Source organism: Nuphar pumila, chromosome 13, assembly GCF_984573655.1.
Source record: "Nuphar pumila chromosome 13, dmNupPumi1.hap1.1, whole genome shotgun sequence".
In the NCBI taxonomy this organism is placed as follows: Eukaryota; Viridiplantae; Streptophyta; class Magnoliopsida; order Nymphaeales; family Nymphaeaceae; genus Nuphar; species Nuphar pumila.
In genome coordinates, this window is record NC_143261.1 from 98,106,663 (window position 1) to 98,122,115 (window position 15,453).

General features: G+C 37.2%; 1 protein-coding gene and 1 pseudogene across 1 annotated transcript; both read right to left on the reverse strand.

The window, feature by feature from the left end:
* Positions 1–623: 623 nt before the first annotated feature.
* LOC149819380 (uncharacterized protein At1g08160-like) lies at positions 624–1,214 on the reverse strand. Its single transcript, XM_089986395.1, has one exon. The coding sequence runs from the start codon at positions 1,212–1,214 to the stop codon at positions 624–626; it is 591 nt and encodes a 196-aa protein (XP_089842521.1).
* Positions 1,215–5,294: 4,080 nt separating this feature from the next.
* Positions 5,295–8,260, reverse strand: LOC149819381 (protein BTR1-like; annotated as a pseudogene).
* Between the last annotated feature and the right edge of the window lie 7,193 nt (positions 8,261–15,453).

Consider the following 15,453-nt stretch of genomic DNA (forward strand, 5'->3'; position numbering starts at 1 on the left):
TAGCTCAGAAAAAAACTGTCTGGGTGTGTTAAAGCCAATATTGCTCTAATGCCTATCATCATATCACCAATATGAATTATAAGCTTGTTGGAGCAGTTTAAACAGTATGCCTTAGTTCAGGAAGACAGTAGGACCAGTCTAGACTGACTTCATGATTGAAACAAAACATTTCTTTGTTTTTCACACGGTGCAAGTACAAGAGTGTAATGTCCAAAGCAGCAAGCTCCCTCGTGGGTAAAGGGGGCAGCAGAGGGGTTTTAACCACTTGAGGGTAGGCTATACGGCCAAGCATCGATCTCTCCCGGACCCACCCACCTGAATCGGGGTTTCCCGTGGACAAATATATATTCAAAAAAAAAAAGTAATGCGATCCAAACAAGTATGTCTTCTTAAGTTCCAACCAAAGCTAGTGTGAGGACCAGAACTTTTGTGTCAAATATCATTCAAATTCACAAGTACAACAACCAATTATGATGACAAGAAACAAAAACTTTGTCACAAAGAACACAATAAATAAAATGACACCCCTAAGTTTACCAGCAGCACTCCTTTCACTATCCTAACAAAGGAACAACTTCAAGAACACCATGAACAAAATATTCAACAAAGATTTATCCACTAAATCAAATCTTGACATCACAGTCGGTACTGTCAATGCCCCTTGAAGGAGAGCCTAGTGGTAGTGCATTGATCCAACATGATACTCTCAAAGCATATGTCTTTGACTTCCATCGTTTAACCTTAAAATGAATTTCAGACATCAGCCTAACTTCAACATCATTGAGTTCATGCTTCTTGCTCTTCTGTTGTCTCATATCACTGTATGCCTTGGGTTGAAGTGGCATTGCATCAGCTACTGCAATTGCATGCAGATTTGTAGTGTTATGGTGAGGCTGGACGAACCCAGAGATGCTCCCAAAAGCAATTGTCTGATTACCATACTGCACTGATACGTCGATCGAGTTATAGATGACAGAGATTCTTTTGTTGGGGTTCCTGGCCTTTATGTCAAGAACAAATGTGGCGTTTATCTTCTGTCTTGACAAGCTGAAGTTTGATAAATGCACATTCTCCAGGGTGAATGATTCCATGGAGGGTTGGAGCACCAGCCAAATGATCAGTACTATTAGCGCTACCATCACCATAATGGCTGAGACAGTGACTACAATGCACTTCGCGGCTTGGCGCCGCTGATGCGGATCAGTGGCTGCCATGGGCCTTGCTGTCTGCAAATGGTCCTGCAATCTCAATGCCTACTCCGGTGTTATGCCCATTCCCCGTCTTATTGAGCAGTAGTGACAAGGAAAAGGGTCTTAGATTGACTTCTTGCTTTTGCTTTTTGGAAAAATATTCTTTGCCATAAGAAATGGTAATGTAGAGTATTTATGTGAATAGGTTGCTTCTCACGATGTTTGTCTTGCCTAGATTCTCATGCCAAGATTGATTGCAGTCTAAGCAATCCCGTCTTTAGTAGGCCCCAAAAGGCTTCACTTTGCTTTGCTTTCACCTCGCTTGCTTTCTTTTATTCTTTTATTTAGGGGTGGCAAAATCTGACACCCCCCCCGCCAACCCGCTTCTTAGGCGGGTTCGGGTTTGGCTTAAACGAGTTCATGTCGTAAACTGGTCGACCTACCTAACCCGTTTATTAAACAGGTAGGGTTCGTGTTAGGGGTATGCCAACCCGGCTGACCCGTTTAATAAATGGGTTAGGCAGGCGGGTCAACCTGTTTACCTGATCCCAACCCGTTTATTAAACGGGTTAACTGTGTCGTGTCGGGTTACCCGTTAAATAAATGGGCCGGGTTCGTGTTTGCCACAGCCGACCCGTTTAATAAACGGGTCAGGTTCGTGTTGAGGTATGCTGACCCACCGACATGACCCGTCAACCCGCAAACCCGACCCGATTGCCACCCCTACTTTTATTGATATATTTCGGGCAAATGTTTGAGGTTGGGGGCGTTTTCTTGTAAAAAAGATCCCATCAGTGAATTGATGTCAATCATAGCCGTTTAACAGAATGCATCCTGGCCATCCACATTCTCACCTGTTCATAGATATGATCCTAGCCATCCAGGAAGCATTGGATTGGATGGCAAGGATCAAAGTATATTCAACAGAAAATGATTGTTTTGTTTGATGAAATCTTTTACATATCCAAAATTTTGCTTCTCTATTTTTTAGGGCATTTTTGTCCCTCCACAAATACAATACAACCTTCGTAACTCTTGTGAATGTCCCCAAAATGTGCAAACCACTATAAAAATATGGCACAGGCAGGTAGGGATGGGCAACTGGCCAGGTGGCCCAAGTCGAAACCCGGCACGGTCCAGGTCGGCCCGACAAGCTTGAGCTATTTATTATATTTAATAATATAATTTTTTTAAAATTAATTGATTATATAATAACTTGCTAACTATTATTATTTACCTAATTAGTTGAATTAATTTTATGAAAACTAGAAAGATAATTAATTGGGTACATGAAAACTTGTTAATTATTTATAATTTACATAAATAGTTGGGTTTGGGACAGGTTGGCCCAGCCCAATGCCCATTCCTACGGGCTGAAGGACATTTGCAAATGGCCTTCACAAATGTATGAAGATATTCTTGTGTGAATGTCAGGGCATTCACAAAGGTCCCCAAAATGTGTGAACCCCCTTTAATTAAATACTTTCACATTTGCAAAAAAGTGTCAACTACTTAATCCATAGCTACCTAAACAGAATGCACATGCACAAAAATGCGCAAAAAAAAGCACAAAAGTGTTATAACGCAAAAAGAACACTTTATCAGCACTTTTAAAGTATTGCTAAAGGTGTTAGTTTCGCTGAAATCCTTAGTGATGCTTCAAAAGCGTCCTCTAAAAGCCCCTATAAGGACACACCCATCATTTTTTCAATTGATTTTAGCGGCACTTCAAAAGCACCAATGAAGGTCGAACGTCCTCACATATTTGTGAATGTCCTTAAAAAAATGACACAAGTAGGACATTTGAAACCATGGAGTTGTGAAGGTCATACACGTCCTCTTTCCTAGGACGTTTTTTATATGGAAGTTTGCACATTTTGGGAACATTCACAAAGAAGAGTTGCGAACCTCTTACTATATTTGCAAAGGGGTAAAAATATCTTAAAAAAATAAGAAATCAAAATTTTTGATATGCAGGGGATTTTGTCAAATTGCTAGGTATCTCCAGAAACACACCATTTTGCAAAGACAGTAGGCTCATTTTTCATATATTCAACATCATATGACAGAACACGATCCTTCTTCCTTTTAGTGGACACTAAATTTTCAGAAAAAACAGGCAGCTCATATATATATATATACTTGCATGGTTCGGATAAAACTATCATACAGTACATCACTACTGTAACCCTATAGTGCAATAATAGAGGTGAGTTCAAAGGTGCCATATAAGCGTCTAACCTTACAGCAATATCAAGAGAGAGAGAGAGAGAAAGAGAGGAATGTAACTACCCCGTTCAGGACAAGAGGTATGTGAAGCACGCCAATGCTTCTGCCTTGTTTATGCATGCACATAATTGGTTGAGACTTCCATAAAGGAGATATACGACTTCATACCAATGTCTTATCAAACATAAAGATTGCATGCCACATGACATGGGACGACAATGGTTAGAAACCCACAGGGGCATCCCTTGACACAATGTTGAAACCGGGTGTACTCCTGGGTGGGCAGGGGGGATCTCAAGGGTTCAGAAAAATCCGACTCCATGAGCCAGGTGATTAATCGGACAATCATCGTAGAAGGCATTGCTTGTGCTATTACCATGCGACACTGTCAGAGTTTTGTGGGATCACCTAGTACTTGTGCCTAATGTGTTGGAACCCCATTCTTGGCAAGTACAAGAACCTTCATCTATCCACCAGTTGAACGCGCATAGTTTCTGTTAGTGCCATGAATTTACTTAAATTTGATAGGCCATCATGCACTTATTTATCCAGGTAAATGAGATAAATAGGGGAATCAATGCAAATATCCAACTTATCCCATGTATACGTACAAATGGCTGTATCCAAGCACCACAATTCCAGAAATCAAAGAAAAGATAAGAGATGTAGCAGAGAAAAACCCAGAATTGCAAGCATCTGCTATTAAAATTTAGTGATCTGGTGGTATTATACCAACAATAGATTCCCTTGTGCATGTGTGCGTATGCCTGTACTTTTTTTTTTGAGAAGTATGCTTTACTTATGTGTGTGGAGAGAGAGAGAGAGAGAGAGAGAGAGAGAGAGAGTTGTATGAAATGGCAGTTGCCAGCTTCTGAAATCCTTAGAAATTGGGCCTTTGGTGGTACATCTGATGAGATTCAGTTTTTGAGAAATCCAATGTGATTCAAATAAGTGCACGCATTTTCACGCTCGTATAAACAGTACATGTAGAAAACAATACAAGACATCCTATATTAGCTAACAAAGCAGTTACAACACTTCCTGGCCTATGCAAGCTTCTGAGTATCTCAAACAATAATCTGAAAACTTTCTTGTCAGTTTTAAAGAGGCACCCTGTATGAAGAGTATAAAGCAGAATCTTTGAGATGATGGGCAGAATATTTACCATGACTTTATCTGTTACTGGACAACTACATAAAGATCTTCATAACCCCTCAATCTCATCGGTTCTGTAAAAAAGGTAAGTATTTGAAAAAGAAGAGAGTAAATAACAAAAGAACACTCTTACCATGAGAGAGAGAGAGAGGGCAAAACTATGATAGTCAGTGCAGAGATATCAAAGCCATACAGTGTAACATGTTAGTTATCTTTCAGAATAAGAAACAATCCTCTGGTTAATCATAGCCTGTGCTGTGAGTATGGCTTCCTCTGTACCTGAGATTGTCACTTTCATGCCAAAAACAGAGGCTGTGTTAGACACTCCTTCAGCCATGTCCATGTGAAGCAATTCATACATTGTCTCCCACCTCTTAAATGTACCAGATATAAAATAACCTCGGTCTGAAATCTTTATTCTTGCTCCACTAGCCTGCTGGGTGAGGATCATTGATAAGCAGAAACTAAATGCCACATTTACAGAAAGAAAATTGTTACAGAAGGCCAACCTGTATGATCTCTGTTACAGTCCTCCCACCTCGACCAACCACTAAGCCAATATGCTCATCAGCAATTCCAACTGTAACTGGATTAGCAGCTGGACCATTCTGTGCTTCATGAGACATATTAGCTGGCCTCTGTCCGATGGATGGCGTCAATAAACCCTAATGAAGATGCATATCATAAGAATTTAAAAACTGAAAGAACAAATGCACCAATTCACTTAACAACAGAAACATATGCTTTACCACTGAAAGAAGTTGAAATACATGCAGAGTTTGACAGCTAGATTTGACTGGTTAAACAGAACCATTAAGGTAACTAAACTGGAAAAGCAAGAAGTATACCTTATAGTGTAAATTTTCCCAGTGCCATTAGATCCATAGTCGATCACATTGTAGGAAGCTGGAACAATGGAAGGATGAATATAGTTAACTGGAAGTCCATGAACTCCAGAGAAGTTAGCACCTAAGAGAAAAAAGGAGTCAGAATGGATCAGAACCCCCCATGCTGAATACAATACACTGTATCTTATAAAAAAATATTACAATACACTACATAGCACAACACTATCAGCAACCACTGTAAAAAAATTAGCAATTTGTCATCATACACCGATATTCCTTCTTGGTACAGGGATGGAAAATTTGTTTAGTTCTTCTGTAACTTAAGTGTCATAAATCAACAAGGCTATTGATTCTCTTGAATAAAAGGAAATATCAAAGACAGGAGATCACCAGATGTTCTAAATACATATAATCTCATAAACCAAGATTCAGCAACTAAGGGATACTGATTCAACATCTATGCTGAAAGATTGTGACCCTTTAATAGAAAAAGAATAGTAGATCTGGTACAGAAATTTCAAAAACAATAAACTCAGTACAGAAGCTGAATGTATTGCACTTTCTATCCAGCCATAAGCATGGTCATCAATATTTGTACCATTATAATATCAAGAAAGATAATTTTTCAGTACAATACAAGAAAGGAAGTTTTTCTCAGGAAAATGTCAGAAAAATAACAATATAACTGAGAAAGGAAGAGAAACCCATTGAAAAGTTTTAAAATGTAACATTTTGATGATTTTCATGATATTATGAAAATTTGTGTCATTTCTCACGATACTTTTTGTGAGAAATAGAAATTGCTGATACTTTCTGTTTCTCCTTCAAGTATCATAATTGTAAAGCTTTCTGAAGTCCAAAGACAGGTCTGATTCCGAAGTACTAAAAGAAGGTCAAATTTCAATATCAAATATCCCTTCCTTTTAATTTTTGGTGCAAAAGAAATTAAAGTTTTTCTGAGATAGAAGGGACAAAAAAATGCCTTGGGCTTCAAATGAGGCACCCACTGAAGGCTCAACTAGTCCATTTTGATTCTATTGAAACTCGAAAGCAATACAATTACAAGCAGCTGCTACCAACTAGAGAGAAGGTCATCCACAACCAAAGTCAAGTTTATGGCATCCAATTTGGTGAATGTCCTCCAAGGAAGCAGCAGCTCCCATTTTCTTTTGCAACCATCCAGGAACAGTGGCAACTTAGCACCAAAACTTTATCATTGGAAAGTGTTGCTTAAAAGCCCTGGTCGATCAACCTAGTGAGTTGACCTGGCTGGGTCACAAGTCAAACCCTGAAGTCACTAGGATATATATATATATATATATATATATATATATATATATATATATATATATATATATATATATATATATATATATATATCACCACTTGCTTGTATCTATCACATTTTAAAGGCCTTCAAAAACCAAAAAATTACAATATACAATCATAATAAAAAAAAAACAAAGCAAAAACACAATCACACTAATATAGTGACATAGTAACAATATCTTTAGCATTTTTAAAATGTTGCCAAGATATTTTAAAAAAAAGTAGCTTTTAATTTTTCCCTATAAAAAATTCTCAGTTATATTATCACAAGACAGATATAGTGTGTGTGCGTGTACACTTTTTCATGTAAAGTAAAAGGTTGGCATGACCCAAACAAGTCAAGTCATGAGTTACTGCACATTTGAACCATGTTGGCAAGTTGACACAATGAACAAGGATAAAGAACCATGACTTTAGGACTTTATTCAGCCAACATTTATGAGTGAAACATTGTAGTTCAAAGTGCTACAAACTAAAAGAACCCAAACATGTGTATGACAGAGAAGAATTTTCATGTTGCAAGTAATGAGGATCTTCTGCAAGTTTATTTACAATCAAGATTCGAGAATAATGCCCACATCTTCTCCTCCAGAGATCCTATTACTGTGACAAATTTATCACTCACACCAGCAAAGCTAATCTTGTGGGGAAATCTTAATTCCAGCTTGAGAGTCTTCTATGAATGACCTGTTCATTTAGAACTCAAAAATCAGAACGACCTAATGAATTACTAGGGAGCCTTTCGATGACACAATGATTGATGTAGGTTTTTGGTTAACCTAATAATGGGATTTTTAGCTAGGGAGAACTTTTATTAGGTTCTTAATTAAACAATTGAGAGCTGTTTGGATGACACATAAACCACTTTTTAACCCTAGTCAACCCTCATTGACTAGGGTTATAGCTACCACAGGGTTGAAGTTGTTGAATTTTCTTACAAACAGAAAAGTAGAGCTCCACGCAAAGAAAAGATCTTCCATTCATGACAAATGACAACAAAAAAAATATTTTACTTTATTGTAGCGCCTCTCTTGCCAATTATGCCACCACATGCACTATTTGGAACTACAAGTCGCAACTTTAATGCAGAATCCATATCATCATCATCTTCGGCATGTAACTGAATAACATAAATTTATCAAGAAAAATGTACAAATTTAATATTGAATTCACAATTGCTGTGCAACCATGCCAGCAATAAGAAAAAAAAGCTTGTATTACAATGGTACCTCACTCTGCAGTTTTGAAAGTATAAGTTCCATTGCACTAAGTATCTCACTAACACTTCCAGTTACCATAATGATTCTCTGTTGTTCCTGGAAAATATTCATTGTTACGGAACAACTGAATACGAGTTCCAGATTGTGACTGCAACTTGGTGATTGTTGAACCACCTTTGCCAATGACAGATCCAACTGCTGCATTTGACACAAGAAACCTGACACTCGTGGGCTTCTCCTTCTCATCTAATAAACATGCTCGTATCAGTACAAAGTAGATCTTTCTCATAAGATGATGCAGGTCACCACATGCATCGCATGTCAACAGCAAAGAAAAGAGAAATACATATAAAATAAAGAAAGTAATTTAATGATTCAAATAGTTTAAGAAATGATTCACTTGAACAAAAAGATCTCACAGAAAAATCTACTGTGCTGAGTATCCACTGTCTCAAAGTTTTCCAAGTAACTAAAGCACAAAATTCATTATGAACAAAAGATATATGATTGTTAAAATGTAAAACTGTACATATATGTATATATAATAATATTATATTATTATATATATATAAATACATTTTTTAATTTCTTTCTTTTCTGTATTTTTTTTTTCTTTATTTTTATTTTTTGTCTTTATGTCATCTAGTTCAGTTTGAACTAGAATGACTGTTGCTAGTCAAGTCCTGTCCAGACTTGACTAGCAATAGAGCTGTTGGACTGACACAGTCCAACAGCTCTTAATAGAGCTGTTGGACTGTGCCCAACAGCTCTATTGAGTCCTCTTTCAGCTGTGTATATAAAGGGGTGCAGCCCCTCTTGTATTTCACTCCAATGCTTCTTAAGCAATTGGTTTTTCATATCAATAAAGAATACATTTTTATTTTTATTTTGTTTCCAGTTATACCCTTTTTAAGGGTTATGCTTTAGTGTCATTCTTGACACTTGCTCTTGTTAATCAAAGCTCGTGTTTCGAAGATCCCCATTTCATTTCATGGTATCAGAGCCGCGGAAGTACTAAATCTTGAGGAAAAGCTGCCTCGGTTTCCGTGCCCATTTGCAAAAGTGTTCGCCACTTGAAGAGAAGTGTTTTATCACTTCATTGGAAAAGATTTCACATCTTGTTGTATTGTTTTTTTTTCTTTCTTTCTCATTTTCCTTCTTGTTTCTCTTCTATCCCTATTCTTTCTCTCCTTGTAATCGATGGATGACAATGATAAAGTCACCATCATGCCTATGAAACTAAGCGATACGAACTATGTAACATGGGCTTCAATCATGAAGCACCATATATGGGGAAAAGGCTTATGGGGGATTGTGGATGGTTCCGATTCGGAACCTAAGCTATCTCTTACTAAAAAGGAGGGAGATAAAGACGTCCCTCTATCGGAAGAAGAGAAAATCAAGGCTATTGCCTCATACGAGAAGAAATGGAAAGAATGGAGAATATCTCATGCGAAGATAATGTCATGGCTTATCAATAGCGTTGACATTAAAAAATGCTCAAGTCTTGCCAAATTTGATCATGCCGATAAGGCATGGGAATACCTTAAGAATATGTATTCCCTTAAAGATATTGCACACGTGTGCAACCTCCAAGAAAAAGTTCGAATGATGACACAAGGAGACAAAACTATTCGTGAATATTACAATGGGTTGTCCGAACTTTGGGAAGAACTTTCCCTTTTAGAACCAAAGTGGCATTGTGCCGAAGACATCGAGCTTCGTCAGAAACAACTCGATGTTGAACATTTTTACCAGTTTATCACTGGATTAAGGCCGGAATTTGAAACCACTAAATCGGCCCTACTTCACCGGGGAAAAATTCCTTCTATTGTTGAAACTATTGAAGAGTTAACAATGGAAGAAAATCGTCTCCGAAAAGGTTCTTCAAAAATTGAAGATGATTCCGTTTTAGCCGTGTCTAGACCAGGGAATCATGTTCGATCATATAGGCCTCCTCACTTTAACCGACAAAATGGTGACTATGATAAGAAGAAAGTTATTTGTCATCACTGTCATGAACCGGGACACTACAGGCCACAATGTCCCAAACTTAAGGAGCTGAGAGAAAAAAGAGCTGCAATTGCTGGATCGGAGCTTAAAGATCAGGATGCACCAGTTTCCCTGGCCCAACTAATGGAGATCCTTCAGCCTCTCATCAAAGGTGCCTCTTCCTCATCTGAAGCTTCAACCGGCGCAGCAGCCTCATCTTTTTCTGATTTAGGTAAAATTTCTTGGCTTCTTGACTCTGGTGCATCTTTTCATATGACCCCAAATAATCAAAGTCTATCCAAATGTGTTAAAAATAAAACAAGTGTGTCAAAGGTCTTTACTGCTGATGGGACTTCTCTTGAAATAGAAGGAATAGGAGATTTTGAAAAAATTTATAAAACAAAAAAATTTTTTATTCCAGAAATTAGACATGTTCCCAAATTAAATTTAAATCTTTTATCTGTATCTCAAATTTCTGATTATGGGTGTAATATTTCTTTTTCTTCTCATGGTTGTTGGGTACAGGATCGCCAGTCAGGCAAGCTGATTGGGGAAGGCCATAGAGAAGGAGGACTCTATTACATGGATTTTTTGGAAATGCCGAAGAAAGCTTTTTGTTATAATATTCAAAAAATAGAGTTGGAACTGTGGCATAAGAGACTTGGTCACCCACATATAGCCAAAATCCAACATTTTCCAAATCTAGGGAAATTTTGTAACTCTGAATCATTTGATTGTAAAGATTGTATTCTCGGCAAAATGAAAAGATTACCATTTCAGAACAGAACCTTTTTCTCTTCAAGACCACTTGAATTAATACACTCGGATGTTTGGGGTCCTGCACCAGTAATTTCTAAAGGAGGATTTGTTTACTATGTTATTTTTGTCGATGATTTCTCCCGACATAAGTGGATGTACTTTCTCAAACATAAGTCTGAAGTATTTTCATACTTTCAAACTTTTCATAATATGGTTAAAAACAAATTTCAAAATGATATTACTATTTTTCGCACAGATTCAGGGGGAGAGTTTTTATCCACAGATTTTCAAAATTATCTTAAATTGCATGGCATCACACATCAAAGATCTTGTCCTTATACACCTCAACAAAATGGACTGGCAGAACGAAAACATCGCCATATTATAGAAACCACTAGAACTTTATTAATAGCAAATCAAGTCCCTAAAGACTTTTGGGCAGAAGCTGCCTTAACTGCCACCTATCTCATTAATAGGATGCCATCTTCTTCGTTACAAAATATCACTCCCATTGAAAAACTTATGAACATTTCTCCAGACTACTCTAGATTAAGAATATTTGGGTGCAAATGTTTCATATTTACTGACAAAAATGATAAACTTTCCCCTCGTGCGATTCCCTGTGCTTTTTTAGGATATGCTGAAAACCAAAAAGGTTATAGATGTTTTGACTTCAAAAATAATAAACTATATGTGTCTAGAAATGTTTCCTTTCTTGAAAATGAGAGCTTCTTTGATTTTAGAAAATTAAAAGACGTCACTGAGTACTCCTTTTTGCTAGATCTAACATCAACATCTGATGAATATGACCTTGATTGTAACTTTGATGATGATCCAAGAATTATTGATCTTAATGTTGAAAATGAAGAAGTTCATAGAGATACTAGTATTCAATATTCCAGGCGACAAGAGTCTAATACTCCATGTGCACTTGAGAAATATTCTAACATTCCAACTAGACAATCATCCCGAATCTCGAGGCCTCCAGAAAAGTTTGTATCATACGAGTCTTTCTCACCCACATATAGGGCAGTTATTGCATTAATTCACTCATATGAAGAACCATCCACATATTTTCAAGCAAAAAATGATATCAAATGGATAGAAGCCATGAAAGTTGAATTAGATGCACTTGAAAAGGCTTCTACATGGAATATTCAAGATCTTCCTCCAGGGAAGAAAACTATAGGATGTCGATGGGTTTATAAAATTAAAACCAAGAGTGATGGTACTCTTGAAAGATATAAAGCCCGTTTAGTAGCCAAAGGTTATGCCCAAGAATATGGGATTGATTATGAAGAAACCTTTGCTCCGGTGGCTCGTATGACTACTGTCCGAACCTTAATTGCCTTAGCTTCTATCAAAAAATGGTCTATTTTTCAAATGGATGTCAAAAATGCTTTTTTAAATGGAAAGCTAGTTGAAGAAGTATATATGGAACCCCCTCCTGGTCTAAGTATTCCTAAGGGTAAAGTCCTTCGCTTAGAAAAAGCTCTTTATGGACTTAAACAAGCACCAAAAGCTTGGTATGATAGGTTTAGTCGTGTTATGATTGATATTGGTTTTCAATTCTGTTTAACTGACACTGCTTTGTTTATTAAGAATTCTGATGCAGGGATCATTGTGCTTCTTCTCTATGTGGATGATATGATCATCACCGGAAGCGATAAACAGGGAGTTGAAACAATCAAAACACTTCTTAAATCTCATTTTGAAATGACTGATTTGGGCTTGTTGAGATATTTTTTAGGCATTGAAGTTGCTTATTCTCCTAGAGGATATTTATTATCTCAGACTAAATTTGCTTTTGATATTATTTTCAGGTCTGGTATTACTGATGATAAGAAAGTTGACACTCCAGAAGTTGTTAATGTTAAAATGAAGATTGATGATGGAGAACTTCTCGCAGACCCTACTCCTTACAGACAGCTTGTCGGGGCACTTTCCTATCTATCCATTACCAGACCAGATATAGCACATGCTGTTCATACAGCAAGTCAATTTCAACATGCTCCTACTTCTGTTCATATGGGAGCAGTCATGCGTATTATCAGATACATCAAGTCCTCTCTTTCACGAGGACTTTTCTTATCTTCCTCCTCTTCTCTTGATTTAATTGCATATACTGATGCTGATTGGGGAGGTGATCCCAATAACAGACACTCAACCACTGGCTTTTGTGTCTTTTTAGGGGAATCATTAATCTCGTGGAGGTGTAAAAAGCAGCAGAAGGTATCTCTCTCATCCACCGAAGCTGAATACAGAGCCATGGCAACCACGACCATGGAAGTAGTTTGGCTCCGACGACTGCTTGCTGACATGGGAGTTGAAGCAACAAAGGCTTCACAAATGTGTTGTGACAACAAAAGTGCGATCTACATTGCCAGTAACAGAACATTCCACGAACGCACCAAACACATCGAAATGGATTGTCACTACGTCAGAGAGGAATATCTACACGGGATAATTGATCTGCCATATGTCACTTCAGAATATCAGTTAGCAGACCTCTTTACAAAGCCTCTCGCTGCTCCCCGATTTCACTTTCTCTTAGACAAACTTTCGCTCATTGTACCGTAAGTTTGAGGGGGAGTGTTAAAATGTAAAACTGTACATATATGTATATATAATAATATTATATTATTATATATATATATATAAATACATTTTTTAATTTCTTTCTTTTCTGTATTTTTTTTTTCTTTATTTTTATTTTGTCTTTATGTCATCTAGTTCAGTTTGAACTAGAATGACTGTTGCTAGTCAAGTCCTGTCCAGACTTGACTAGCAATAGAGCTGTTGGACTGACACAGTCCAACAGCTCTTAATAGAGCTGTTGGACTGTGCCCAACAGCTCTATTGAGTCCTCTTTCAGCTGTGTATATAAAGGGGTGCAGCCCCTCTTGTATTTCACTCCAATGCTTCTTAAGCAATTGGTTGATAACCATGCAAAGGAATAGCAAAGCCCAATATTGGTTCTTCAAGAACATAAATGAGAAGACCGACTAATAGAACTCACGTATATGAAATACATAACATATATTCAACTTCACGGGGAAAGAGAACCGCTAATTCATTAGTCTTAAACAGTTGTACAAGATTCTTAGTTTTTGACTCCTGCATCATAAACTAAATTACAACAACTTCCCTCCATTTTCTATCAAAATCAAGTACAATGAATTCCACAACATACTGGGAAGAATAAGTGTGCTGTCAAACAGCAAGACCATACTTTATGCATGAGCTAATGTAGGTTTTCATATCCACACTAGAACCAGGGAATTAAACCCATGAACCATGTGAATGTCCATTTCCCACTCCTTGCTCTGTTCAGTACACTTGCATTTCCAAACAATTACCAATAATTCCATGCATCTGTGTATTTCCAAACAATTGACAATAATTTCTGACTAGATGTATGTATGCTATTGTTTTCAAACTCTTGAACAAGCCTACCATGGTTGCCATTAGTAATCTAGAATTAGTAACAAAGAGTGAGTTTAACAATTCGAGAAGTACATTGGAAATTACCAAAGTCAGCCCGTCAAGAACCAATAATTTTCTGACAAGTCCATCATGGTTCATACCCAATTTCCAACTTCTTGTTGTTCTGTGAGATTCTGCCAGACACTTGAAAAATCACAATCATTAAGATTCCACAAACACCTTTATTGCAATAACCAACAATGGCAATGTCATAAAGAGCTATTATCCAAATACACATTCTTTCAAATTCCAAAATACACTCAAGGCTAAAGTTCAATAGACATTACCTACAAATACATTCATTCAAAATCCCAAACTCCAGGAAATACCAAACAAAACCCCACATCATGAACCGCCAGTACCACACAAATCGCCAAAATCCAACCCCAACAATCACATATCCCAACACCCACTTCAGGAATACGCCCCATTGTTCATATCCAATCATCACAATCATCAGTCGTAGCAGCAAAAGGAAGTCGTCAAAACAAATAGGGTCTACTGAAACAAAAGCTTCCCCTTGTACCAGAAGACAAAGGATAAGCAAGAGGTACGAGAGAGAGGTTCACCTTGGTTGCTCTTGTTTTGGGGGATTGGCGATCTCTTGTTCGTAACTTCGGGGGATGAGGGTTCCATTCCCGCAGAATCAACCACCAACAACACCAACCCGCGCGTTTCTTCTCTTCCTTTCTAACTTCTATAGAGTCGGATCATTGGACCCAAGCTTCGAATCGTACGACCCAATTTGCCCTACTATTTCAGTGTTTAAACATGTTAAGTTTGGATTTTAGTCTCGAATATAGATATCAGATTGGATCTAAATATCAGAAAATGTTTAAAATTCAGGTAATTTGAGAAAAAAAGTTCATATTTTTTTATATACAAATGCTTTTAATGGGTATTATTGGGTCCAATTATTAAAATATATAAAAATATATATATTAGCCCCAAATATGGGTATCTAATGGATTCAAATGCCAAAAAAACTCAAAATTGAATATTTTTTACATAAAATGAAGATTCGAAAAATGTGCATTCAAAATCAGATTCTACGTTCAAACACAAAATGATGAGTGATGGTGTATATATAGTATGAAGCTCTTGATGTGTGAAACACATATGAGGTGCTAACCATAGATCATTGCGAAGATTGTGAGAGAGCATGGAGCGTGTCGAGATCAAGCAGTTTAATCTGATGCACCATATTATGAACTAATGTTTTCAGTATCGTCTTGGACCCTGAAT